Here is a 12,966-nt window from a genome sequence, read left to right as displayed (position 1 = left end):
TCCAGTCGACACTATCAACTACCTTTTCTCTCATGTGACATGGGTCCATGTGGAGTGAGCATGGAGAGAGATCCAGTCCTAACTTCTCTCATGCTGCTGGTGTACTGGTAGGAAAATTAACAGAGACGTAATGGACTGTAAAGGACGGTGGCGGCTCAGGTGAGAGACATTATCAAGGGCCATCCACTTTGAACATGTTCCGTTAAAAAGGACGAACTGAAACACTATCTGAAGAAGAACTTGAAGAAACGCCAGGAAGGATAAACATTTCCATAACGTGTTTTTTGTTAAATGACTGCTCAGTCCACATGACCACACACACTATATATGTAATGTACAGTCTGCAAAAATGTTTTACTTGGTTCTTCCATGCTAGACAGAACAGATAAGGTTAACATTGATTCTATATGTGCACAGGCTCCACTGTGGGGAAAAAAAGCATGTGGTTCTCAAAAAGATTTTCAGCAGATGTGGTTTTCTTGCAAGAGTTACATTTAAAAAAGGAAAAATGTAACATTTAAAGAGGAGCTGGGTTGGAGAGGCATATGCTGTCACATACTGCAGTAACAGCAGAGGTATAGGCATCCTGATAAATAAGAATACAAAATGTTCCCTTATATCGCAGGACATTGATCAAGAAGGCTGTTTTCTAATGATGAATTGTACCTTACATGGTGAAAAATACATATTGATTTCATTGTATATCCCACCAGGGGCAAATCTGGTGTTTTTAGATAGAATTCAAGCTATTGAACAAAATATAAATGCAACAATTTCAATGATTTTACAATTCATATAAGGAAATCAATCAATTGAAATTAATTCATTACACCCTAATCTATGGATTTCACATGACTGAATAGGGGTGCCCATGTGTGGACCTGGGAGGGCATAGGCCTACACACTGGGGAGCCAGGCCCAACCAATCAGAAATATTTTTTTCTCCACAAAAGGGCTTTATTACAGACAGAAATACTCCTGTTTCATTAGCTGTCCGGGTGGCTGGTCTCAAACGATCCCACAGGTGAAGAAGCTTGATGTGAAGGTCCTGGGCTGGCATGGTTACAAGTGGTCTGCGGTTGTGCGGCCGGTTGGATGTACTGACAATTTCTATAAAATTACATTGGAGGCGGCTTATGGTAGAGAAATTAATATTAAATTAACAGTTCTGGTTGACATTCCTGCTGTCAGCATGCCAATTGTACGCTCCCTCAAAACTTTAGACATCTGCGGCATTGTGTTGTGTGACAAAACTGCATATTTAGAGTGGACATTTATTGTCCCCAGCACAAGGTGTAATAATCATGCTGTTTAATCAGCTTCTTGATAATCCCTCCATCTGACAGGTGTGGCATATCTTGACAAAGGAGAACTGCTCACTAACAGAGATGTAAACAAATGCGTGCACAACATTTTTGAGAAATAAGCTTTTTGTGCATATGGACATTTTCTGTGATCTTTTATTTCAGCTCATGAAACATAGGACCAACACTTTAAGTGTTGCATTTATATTTTTGTTCAGTGTATTTTGATACAATTATCAGTGGGGCTTATATTTAGCCTAATTTCACACACACTGAATTTATGACAGTATTGTTAACTTTTAGAAATGCAATACATTTTACCATTAATTGTACAACAAAGCTTATTTAGATAACATGGTAACAGTCTTCCGTGTCATGTTCTCTATTGTCTAGGACTGTGACACATATTGACCCATTATCTGCATATTTGGTCTGCTGTGGCTTTGTAACCTTTCCTCCTGTTTTCACAATATGCATAAATGGATCGTTCCACGAATAGAGTGCCTTTTGCCTCCCTTTGATATTTGAAGTTGTAATTGTGCACCAATACTAAAAAGCCTGTTATATTAAAGTGCCATTTAACGTTAACAGATTTTTATTTGACTAAAGACTTGCTAAAGCGCCAAAAATCTGCATTTTGACATGTCCCTCGTGTTTTCCAGACTTCTAGTAGGATTTTAACCCACTTAACCCAAACATTTCTCCATCATTGTAAAGCCCTAGTTATTTTATTGCTTTGACAAAGTCATTTCTGAAGATTATTATTTACTTCACGCGATAAGTGAATAACTTACATTTGTCCCTCATTTTAGGGGCCACCCTGTTACATTAATGGAACTCTAATTGAAACTATTCCTTTTATAAAATATTTTCTCTATAGAAACTATGACATCAAATCATAATGTAAAAGCTTTTTGGTCATTTTCTGGTGTTGTGTGGTGGATAACTGAGTGTTTCCCCATAGATAGAGAGGGTAGAAATGTACAAATAAAATAAAATAATAATTGTGATGAAGCATGCATTCAATTGCCCATCCCTATTGCACACAAGTTATGGCTAATTTAAGATGAAAACTTCAATCCTGTTAAGTCAACCCTGTTACTTTAAAAGTTCCAATGCAGCCATTTTATCTCAATATCAAATAATTTCTGGGTAAAAAGTTTAATTGAAATTTTAATTGAAAACTAACAAGAATAGCTTCTTAGCAAAGGGCAATTTCTCAAGCAAGAATTTTGCTAGGATTGTCTGGGAGTAGTCTGAGTGGGGAGGGGAAAAGTACAAATGTGCTGTTATTGGCAGGAGATTTGGCACCCTCTTTCTTATTGGTCTATTCATGTACCTGTATGGCGATGTCACCATGGAAGGCCAAAACAGGCTGAAATTAATTTTATTAAGTTTAACATGTCCTCTTTATGATACATTGTTTTAATCAAGTTTTGGGGGACCTAATTGCACTACCCAAAATTACCCAAATATAGTGGTCAAAATAGCATAAATACAAAGAAAATATTAAAGATAAATATTTAAATACAGTATTAAAACAGTTAACATTCATAAAATGACTGTGCATAGTGCAGCACAAACTCAAAAGTATGTGGCTTACAGCCTGTAGAAAATGATACTGTTTCAGTTGCACTACATGGTCTCTGAGTAGTTAATTGCTATTGAAATGGTCTCTGAGTAGTTCATTGTTATTGAAATTACTTTAAGGCTTCCAATCCAATAAATCCTCTGGTCTAGTGCCTCACCAAGACAGTGAGTGGGGCTCCACTGACACTTAATAACCTGGTAGGAATGGAACCCCCACCCTCATTGGTCCTTCATTGGTGTCTCTGAGCCTCTCTCCTCCTCTTCTTCTTGTAGTCTCAGACAGCAGTCTTCCAGTGGTCTGGGTGTGTAATCTTCAAGTGGTCTGTCTTCATTTTGGTCCCCCTCTTCTAATTCTTCTTCTTCTTCTTCTTCATCTTCATGTGGTCTGTCTTCACCTTGGTCCTCCTGGTCTCCAACCAGCACCTTGCTGTACAGCTTCTGCTGCTCCTCTTTGAACGTATTTTTCACCTTCCCTCGTTTCAGCCCTCCATCCCTTAGAGCAAACAGATAAACACAGGGAAGAGCAGTTTTGTACAACCCTCAACACATGTACACTTGCAAGAATGTACACACCATGATAAACACACAGCTAGGAATCGTGCTAGACAGGATGTGTGTGCGTGTGAGATGCGTATTCACTGAAACTCACCACAGCAGGTCCACCAGTCCTCCCTGCGTGGCGATGGCTGCTTTTACTCTGTTGGCAAACTGCACCGCATCCTCTCCCTCCTACGCAGACAACAACAGAGATGGCTCAGTCAGACAGTTAACATTGAGTCTCCATACCAGGATGGAGTTTTTGACTTATCACTGTCAGGATTATTTAGGTCTAGACCTTAGGGGATTCCCTTGTTTATAACTGCATTATACAAATCAATAATAACAACGTTACTGGGGTAAACCAAAACAAAGGCCACACCTCTCTGCTCATAGGTGGAAGGTACCAGACACTGCAGACGATGGCCCAACTGCTCATCATCCTCAGCAGGTAGTTGACCATCCCAAACTTACTGCTGTTCCAGAACGCGTCGCCAAACCTAGGGTCATACTGTCACAGGGAGGTCAAAGGGAGAGGGTTAGGTGGTTGAGAGAGAATAATAGATAAAACGGCAGTAGAGAGAGAGGAAGAGACTACCTTAATGGCCACAGGGTAGACAGTACAGCCTATCTCAAAGCTGCCCTTTTTGAACATCATCACTGAGGTATTGTTGATGCATGTGCCTGAGTGAGAAACACATTGTCACGCCACACACTCACACAGATCCGACATAGGGTGAATTTTCATCATCATTACAGCCTTCATTAGTTAACATATCTCATTTCTATTTGAGCAGCACTCGATCCATCAGAAAAGGGTCCGTTTTCATACTAACCCTCTGGGAAGATGAGGATGGGGTGTTTAGTTTTGTCTGCTACATGATTGCTAAGCCTGGAAAATGAAAATACAGAACAGTGTAAATAACATGTTTATAACTAGGGATGGAAAAATTACCATATTACCGTATAACCGACGGTTATGGATGAAGACCGTCACGAAAATAAAATAACCGTCGAACGAAGAGCTGACTGAATGATCACAATTAAGAAGCATATTTCTATAGCCGCACATGCAGTCCGGAGTGAAGGAGAGGAGAAAATGTGCAACAAAAACCATCATCCAAACTTCCATGACCGTCACAGCGCTACTAATAATATAACTGTTTTCACCACATTATAAGAATGCATTCGTTGCTTTTTAATGCCTTCGCCAAGTCTGACAATGAGAAATGGAAGGAAAGTATGGTTTCCACAACATGCAGCTGCAGCATTACCTTTCGGCCACAAGGTGACGGTCTTTGACTTCAGATCTCTCAAACCAGATGTGGGGACTGGATTTCACCATGGCTCTCTGGACTACCCCGATCAAACCACCATGGATCTGGCCAACCTGAGAGAGGAAGTGATGACTGAGTGGGAATCTTGAACTAAACATTTTGGCAAAGAATGGGTTATACATCTGTCTCCCAAGCGCCCCACATATTCCGTACTAACACACACACACACACACACACACACACACACACACACACACACACACACACACACACACACACACACACACACACACACACACACACACACACACACACACACACACACACACACACACAATGCTTACTGTTACACACTAGGATCTACATACAGTACCATAGAATAGCAGCCATCATTGGCCAGGATGATGACGTCAATGGGAGTTGTGTGATTCGCCACACAGATGCCTCCATTCTTTGGTTTGTTCTCACTGTCGGCAGAGCAAAGAAACGACTGAATGAGACACATTAACAAAACCGCCTAGCTCATAAAACTACCAACAACCAGTGTGTGCCATCCTAATTGACATACACATTTTGTATTACAGCCTGAATTCCAACTGGATGAATTCTTTTTTTTTTTAAATCACACCCATCTATCTACACACAATACAATAATGACAAAGTGAAAACATGAAAACAGACATTTTTGCTAATTTATTGAAAATGAAATTCATTTTCACAACCCTTTGCTTTGACACTCCAAATGTAGCTCAGGTGCAGACAATTTCCTTTGATAATCCTTGAGATGTCCCTACAACTTGATTTGGGGAAGCAGATAGCCTAGTGGTTAGAGCGTTGGGCCAGTAACCAAACGGTTTCCGGATCGAATCCCCGAGCTAACAAGGTAAAAATCTGTCGTTCTGCCCATGAAGAAGGCAGTTAACCCACTGTTCCCCGGTAGGCCGTCATTGTAAATAAGAATTTGTTCTTAACTGACTTGCCTAGTTAAATAAATGTTAAATAAAAAATATATATAAAAAACATTGGAGTCCACCTGTGGCCAATTCAATTGTTTGGACATGATTTAGAAAGAAACACACCTGTCTATATAAAGGTCCCACAGTTGACAGTGCATGTCAGAGCAGAAACTATACCATGAAGTCTTAGGAAATGTCTGTAGATCTCTGAGATAGAATTGTGATGAGGCATATATCTGGGGAAGGGTATAAAGCAATTTCTAGAATGTTGAATGCTTCCAAGAGCAGTGGTCATTGGGAAATTAAAAAACATATGGAATTACCCAGACTGCCAAGAGCTGGCCGCCCGACCAAACTGAGCAACCGGGCAAGAAGGACCTTGGTCAGGGATGTGAACAATCTGTCGTTGCTAATGTTAGCAATCAACCTGCTTTAGAGTGAAAAAGACCTTAGACTGGGGTGAATATTTACTTTCTAACAAGACAATGACCCCAAGCATACAGCCAAGGTAACACTGGGATGGCTTTAGAACAAGAATATGAAAGTCCTTGAGTGACCCAGCTAAAGCCCAGACCTGAATCACATTGAAAATCTATGGAAAGATTTGAAGATTGCTGTTCACTGCCCTCCCCATCTAACTTAACAGAGCTTGAGAAAATCTGCAAGGAAGAATGGGAGAAAATCCAAATCCAGATGTGCAAAGCTGATACAGACATACCCAAGACAACTCAAAGCTGATACAGACATACCCAAGACAACTCAAAGCTGATACAGACATACCCAAGACAACTCAAAGCTGATACAGACATACCCAAGACAACTCAAAGCTGATACAGACATACCCAAGACAACTCAACGCTGTAATCGCCACCAAAGGTGCTCTGGGGTGTGAATACTTATGTCAATTATTATTTATTTATTTCATGTTCAATAAATGTGCTAACATTTCTAAAAACATGTTTTCACAAAATCTATTTAAACCATTTTGAATTCAGGCTGTAACACAAAGTCAAAGGATATGAATACTTTATGAAGGCACTGTAAGACTGGCTTTGAGCTCAGTACAAGATAGGGTGGTGAGTCACTAAATGGGCAGAAAGCTGTGACAAAATACAGTAGGTTTGTGTCTCTGTTGTCTGAGCTGATGTTGTGAATCCTAGCCAGTGAGCATTTGGTTGGTCTACAGTACCTGTTGTGATAGGTGATGATGGCAGTGAGGGATCGGACACAGATGCGATAAGACATCAGATGAATCTTCTCACTGAGGTACGTCCTTAACCTGAGGAGATCAACACACTGACAATAAGGCTTTCACCAACACAGAATCTTCTTGTAGATAAGGTACTGTAAGTTTGTGGTAATTCTGAGGGTGTTGGTGGAAACGTACCAGCCGCTTGGTATGAAGCCCACTATGGTAGTCAAGACCACAAGCAGACCAATACCAGAGGCTGCCAGAGTAACCCTGTAGAACACAAAACAGTCCACCACATATCAATTTTGTTTACAACAAAAAGTTGTGATGTGCAAAACCCACAAAAAAATCATATTTCATGCTAAATAAACACAATTCTCATAAATCTCATTTGTAGACATCTTGATGTCCACAACAGCTCCTTGTTGGCCAATAACTAGCAAAGACGTTTCCTGCCTTAGATGCTGACCCTGACTCTTGACCTCTGACCTGAGTGGCAGCAGGAAGCCATAGCGGATGAAGAGACCCAGTCCCCAGAGCACGCTGAGTCGCAGGCTGATGTGGCGGGCGTTGAAGTTGCTGCGGGTCAGCAGGTTCCAGGACTCCAGCTCCTGAGCAGAAAAGCGCTTGGTCACCTCGTCATCCACGATGCTCTCCACCCCCCGCCGGCAGAAATACATGATGTCCGCCATCTCAAACTCAGGCTCAGAGCTCAGAGTGGTGCCGCTGGCACGGAGCTCCTGGATCTCCTGCTCCAGAGAGGACAGTTCTTTAGCTATGATACCTGAGACAGAGAGGGAGTGAGGGAGGGAGAGGGATGGAAAGAGAGACAGAGTTAACGCAACAACAGAGACATTGCCATTCCCATAAGTGAGAGATGTACATTAAAAGGTCGTACCATTACTATAGGGTTTATAAAGATGTTGATTCTTCTCCTTTGCGCCTCTCTCCATCCGCACAGTAGCCCACTAAAAAGAGGGGGGTATCATACATTAGTTGTACATTAACTTTAAACCATGAATTCTATCCCAAAGGTATTTACAAGCCATATTCTATAGCTTATGACATTTATATTCATAATTCTTATCATTTGATGAGAAGCAATCATTTCTCTGTACCAAGATATCGTCATTCATAAGCCTGAAGGTGCATCACAGATAGTCTTGGGGACCAGACTGTATCTCCTAAATGATTATGTTAGCCTGGCCTAGCAAGACTACATCACATGGTACAACTGACAAGGAGTCAAGAGCTGAGTAGGCAGATCCACAGAGAATAAGAACACAACAGCTATCTTAAACAGGCCCATAAGCATGAAACAGGCAGTCTGGAGTATTTGGGGGGCATGAGGTTTCCCCTGAGGGACAGACTGAAAACAGCCCACAGCACTGTATGACCGCAAAATATGTTCACTGTGTCTTTTATGGGTCAGCAATTAGCAATCAATATAATTACAGTAGCTATGCTTCAAATTGGCCAACTCAACTATTTGTGGCTCCCATAATGTAAACAGTGCCACCTGCAAAGACCACGTCACTGCATGTTATATACATAACCACAGAACACATATTACAGAGCAGTGTATCTCTCCATGTTATTGTATATTAGGAGGTATGGACCCGGAAGGACTCGAACCATCCCAATCATTTTTTAAAATATTTTACATTTAACTAGGCAAGTCAGTTAAGAACACATTCTTATTTACAATGACAGCCTAGAAACAGTGGGTTAACTGCCTTGTTCAGGGACAGAATGACAGATTTTTATCTTGTCAGCTCTGGGATGTGATCTAGCAACTTTTCGGCCCAACACTCTAACCACTAGGCTACCTGCCACCCCATAAAAAAGGAGGATCCGAACGGACCCGAGGACAATCAGACCCGAACCAGAAGTGGTCAGGTCTATTCGGGTCTATCAGCTGTGGTTACATAGAATTTGGACCTGCTCAGGTCCCGGGCCAGGTATTCAGGTTCGGGTGGACCAGTGAAGACTACTGTATATCCCTTCCTAAACCATTTCCTCCACATTTCCTGTGGCTGCCCCACACCTAGGCCTAATTCACTCATGATTTCCTTGAAAAGAACCTCAATCCTGTGTTTGAATGTGTAGGAGATTATAATCATATTGATATGAAATCCCTAGTAATTTGAAAGTGCAATGCTGCTAGGCTAATTCAGCACTTACAGCCAAAGGCACTGTGACATGCTCCTGACAGAGGCAACAGGTTGATGTCAAATGTCATGTGTTAGGGGAGAACCAAAGACCACACACACACTGCCACCAGAGGACAAATTTGACAAATCCACTGAGGGTAGTGGTCTCTCGTGCTCACTTTAGTGAATGAAAAATAAAATTATATGAAGTGCTCCACAGAACGATGTCTATAATGCCATTTATTGTCAGTGAAGTTGACTGACCACATTAGGGGGAAAAAGAGCCAAGGTGAGGTGACTAGTCTCTCCACAAAGCCGATCAGACACAACCTGGGGTGTAATAAGGGCAGCTATTCTAAATTGAGCCTGGCCTTAGATGAACGCCCCTTACTGCTAAGCGAATTCAAAATATAGGCATAGTTCAAGTTCATACATTAAAACTGGAATACAATTACTTTGTATTAGAGTATGAAAGTCGCCTATCAAAGTTTTTCAAAAATATCTCGAAGCAGGCATTAACTAAGGGCCCAATTCTGAGTTAGGAATTGACGCCTTCTCTATGCACTTCTCAGTAGTTGGTATTCAGACTTACCTTATTCAGTCGCGTAACACTCTCTTGCGCGCTCTGAATAAATGTCATTAAACTATTGAAAACCCTCCCATTTGCTGGCCAACAGATTTTCTTGTGTCGTTTTTATTCAATAGGGTTTTCAGGACTTTTACCTTAAGCCATCCTTTTAGTAGAATTTTGTCTACATACACACAAGAATATATCGACAGAACGGGTTCTGAATATTAGGGATCAATTAAAGAAATCCATCTAAATATATGCATATTCGTCTCCGTTTCAGCACCAATTGGTAGATTTAAAAATACAAAGATTTTGTAGATTATTTAGGTTTAGGAAAGTATTTATGAATCATTTAAAAAACAGGTTTGGAGAGCCTTTACAAACAAAAGAAGGAAAACGGTGGTTTGATTCATTCAGAAAATTTCCACATTCATTTCTTCAACCCATGGTAATGTTGGAAGATTAGTGTTGATATAATTATAATAGAACAGTCTACAACAGTATACCCTGTTACCCTTGTCTACTGCCTGCACTAAACATGGCTGTGTCATCACACGGTTACAAATGTTGCTTCCATGCTTCGGGTTCAGACTGTTACGGCTTGGTCTGCGCACCACTCCATTACGATTTAATTAGCCTGCAATAACAACATGACCTTACCGGAGTTCACAGAGGAAACAAACGAAGGTAAACGAAACAATGTAATTAAATAGAATGATAATGTAACCTATATCAACTGAAGGGAACTAACAGTAAATTGGCAGTTTAATATGTGTGGTTATTAGGCCTACTGACGGTCGATACTGATAGTGGCTAATATTTAACGTGATAGAAATAGGAAAAAGAGAAAGTCGGGGGTAGCCTGTAACTAAGACATTTGAGTGACCATCCCTGCTGCAAGTTAAAAGGCTGTACAATTTAAATTCTGCATAATGTCACAGCATTTCATCAACTTTACTGTGGGGAAGTTGATCTGTTGCTATGCTTCAGTTTGCTTCCATATGACTGGTTTCACATGTCTCCAGCGATTATATGGTCAAATAGACCTAAAACAAGTGTTATTTTTATTTATAATTCCCATATCCAAACTGATTACTCATTTAACTAGCTCTTATCAAGTTGTAAATTACAGTGCATGGAGAATGGTGGTATTTCTAACAGAAAAAATAAAGATGCTTTTTCCACTTGGACATGGTAGTTTCACTAGATCTTAAGCATGAGAAAAGGTGTGTAAGTTCAAGGTCAGAATACGCATATAGAGAAAAGTGCATAAAAACTTTCCATTTACGCACGCTTAAGTAGAGTCGGAATCGGACCCATTGTGACAAGTGTGAAGCAAACTCACCTCAAAGACCTTGAGAAGACTCTTCATGTACAGTCTGCGGATCCCAAAGGACACTCCAAGGACGGCCGGCACGACTATGACTAGCAGCGAGCTGAATCCCACAGTGAAGGATATGCCAAGGACTATACACAACAGGTTATCAAATGGGAGGAGGAACCAGCCCATGTTGGCCACAGGTGAAGCCGGGGCTGTGGTGCAGTGGAGTGGTGAGGGGATATGGCAGGGAACAGGGAGGACTGATAAAGGACTAAAGAGAAGTCCAGGACCAAGACTAAGGCTGCAGATTAGTCCTCTTGTCCCTTTATAGCCTCAGCTTCTGAAGCCTGCACTGAAACAAGGGCTTCATGGGCACATCGGGCCTGGGGAAGCTCAAGTCAATGTCTAGGAGAGCAGACTGATCTCATCATGAAGACTATAATAAAGGATCCAGTAATGTCAGAGCATCCAAACCTTCAGTCCTCAACTTGATCCATTCTTCAAAAGAAAAAGGGTAAACCTCCAGTCTGTTTGTATAGGTTGTTTCCCTTTTTGCAAAAGGGATGAGACTGCCCTGGAAAAAATACAGATATTGGTGTAGCTATCCTGTATAGTGAAGGCTGGTTAAATAGTTAGATGTGGGAGACAACTGATGTTCAATTGCCATGTTAACTGAACAGTTAGCTAGCTCAGTGTTATAATGCTCTTACACAGAGTTATTAAACGTCAGTAGATACAGTACATAACTAGTAGAGGTCCCATATGGTGATGTTATAAACAACACAGCAACAGCTGGTTAGCAGCTTACTAAATTGCTAGCTAAGTAGTGTTACCTAGCAACCATCACTGATCTTTCCCATTTGGACAATAGATGCAGAACACACAGAACATAGTTCGAACTCAGAAAATCTATTGTTACAAAGCAGATTTACTTGTTAACATTTAGATAGCTATTTTTAGATTTCTTTAGCTATCTAGCTAGCTAACATAACAATCTTGAAGCTAGCTAGCGAGCAAGTTAGCTAACTAAGCTGCTTACTAGCTCTCGAAAACCCTTCTCCGTATGTAGCTAACGTTAGGGTTTTCAGCCATTCTCCTCTGTCAGAGCGTCTAGTGTGTGTGCTCGGGAAGCGCACTGAATTTACAAACAATCTGACAACGCTCTACATTTACGAACGACTGAGAACACACTGGCACACAGGAGGCAATTTATGAACGCAACCTCAGACGAGCGTGCTATAATAATAATAATAAATAATTGCAAAATGTGTCGTTTAGCAAACAGTAATGATGTCCAACCCCTATTGCGATTATACTCACAAAATATACAAATTACTTCTTCAGTGTGTTTACTCACTTCTTTTTAACTTGGCGGGCTCCAACAAGGAAAACGTATATGAGAAACTCATCATCAATCATTAGCATGACTCCCTGTCTGCAATCATCGACCTCATACTGCGAGCTAATCCTCTCTGTTTAAACCTGAGTCTGGTCTGCAGTGCCCCGAGAGGGGAGGGGGGGCTCAATCAGGTTTTAATGTCTATGCTCAATGCAGAAGTTCCAGGAGTGGCCCTGCTCTTCATTCCATCCTCTCTGGTTCCATATATTTTTGTTACATTGTACCCTCTGTCACTAGTAGCATAGGCCAGAGATTTGCAAGGGGTCCACGATTTTTTTGTGGTTAATTTGTGGAAAAATATTGTTGGTGATTTGTATATGTGATAAATTATATATTTTTATTAGTATCGCTATGTACAACAGAATAACATTGTGGATACCATTTTATGCCTGTGCTTCCAGTATAAGGGAAGTTCTAGGTAGGTTTGCGAGCCAATCCTAACTAGTGTTAGCCTATTTCTTTATTTATTTTTATTTCGCCTTTATTTAACCAGGTAGGCAAGTTGAGAACAAGTTCTCATTTACAATTGCGACCTGGCCATGATAAAGCAAAGCAGTTCGACACATACAACAACACAGAGTTACACATGGAGTAGAACAAACATACAGTCAATAATACAGTACAATAATAAGTCTATATACAATGTGAGCAAGTGAGGTGAGATAA

General features: G+C 40.8%; 1 protein-coding gene across 4 annotated transcripts; it reads right to left on the bottom strand.

Annotated features, from left to right (window-relative positions):
- Nucleotides 1–1,496: 1,496 nt before the first annotated feature.
- On the bottom strand, nt 1,497–12,357 carry LOC139422900 (glycerol-3-phosphate acyltransferase 4-like). Of its 4 annotated transcripts, none has more exons than XM_071174359.1 (13): nt 12,259–12,357; nt 10,926–11,047; nt 7,755–7,824; nt 7,346–7,640; nt 7,052–7,126; nt 6,854–6,943; nt 5,082–5,175; nt 4,706–4,821; nt 4,268–4,323; nt 4,030–4,115; nt 3,814–3,942; nt 3,544–3,623; nt 1,497–3,387 (listed from the first exon to the last, which is right to left on the bottom strand). In XM_071174359.1, the coding sequence occupies exons 1-13, from the start codon at nt 12,311–12,313 to the stop codon at nt 3,114–3,116; spliced, it is 1,542 nt and encodes a 513-aa protein (XP_071030460.1). In that variant the 5' UTR covers nt 12,314–12,357; the 3' UTR covers nt 1,497–3,113. The 4 variants fall into 4 exon arrangements, with proteins under 4 accessions (XP_071030460.1, XP_071030461.1, XP_071030462.1 ...); XM_071174360.1 differs by having other exon boundaries at nt 1,498–3,387; nt 10,926–11,475; nt 12,259–12,341; XM_071174361.1 differs by having other exon boundaries at nt 1,498–3,387; nt 10,926–11,470; nt 12,259–12,322.
- Between the last annotated feature and the right edge of the window lie 609 nt (nt 12,358–12,966).

The sequence above is a fragment of the Oncorhynchus clarkii genome, chromosome 12 (assembly GCF_045791955.1).
Source record: "Oncorhynchus clarkii lewisi isolate Uvic-CL-2024 chromosome 12, UVic_Ocla_1.0, whole genome shotgun sequence".
NCBI lineage: Eukaryota > Metazoa > Chordata > Actinopteri > Salmoniformes > Salmonidae > Oncorhynchus > Oncorhynchus clarkii.
This window is presented reverse-complemented; position numbering and strand designations above follow the sequence as displayed.

What these genes read in the sequence shown, in the direction of transcription:
- LOC139422900 (XM_071174359.1), bottom strand. Translation starts at nt 12,313, where the DNA reads ATGATGAGTTTCTCATATACGTTTTCCTTGTTGGAGCCCGCCAAGTTA. An exon ending in GGCTTCCTGCTGCCACTCAG is followed by an intron (nt 7,127 to 7,345) that starts GTCAGAGGTCAA and finishes TGTGTTCTACAG; the next exon opens with GGTTACTCTGGCAGCCTCTG. An exon ending in CATCCTCATCTTCCCAGAGG is followed by an intron (nt 4,116 to 4,267) that starts GTTAGTATGAAA and finishes TTTCTCACTCAG; the next exon opens with GCACATGCATCAACAATACC.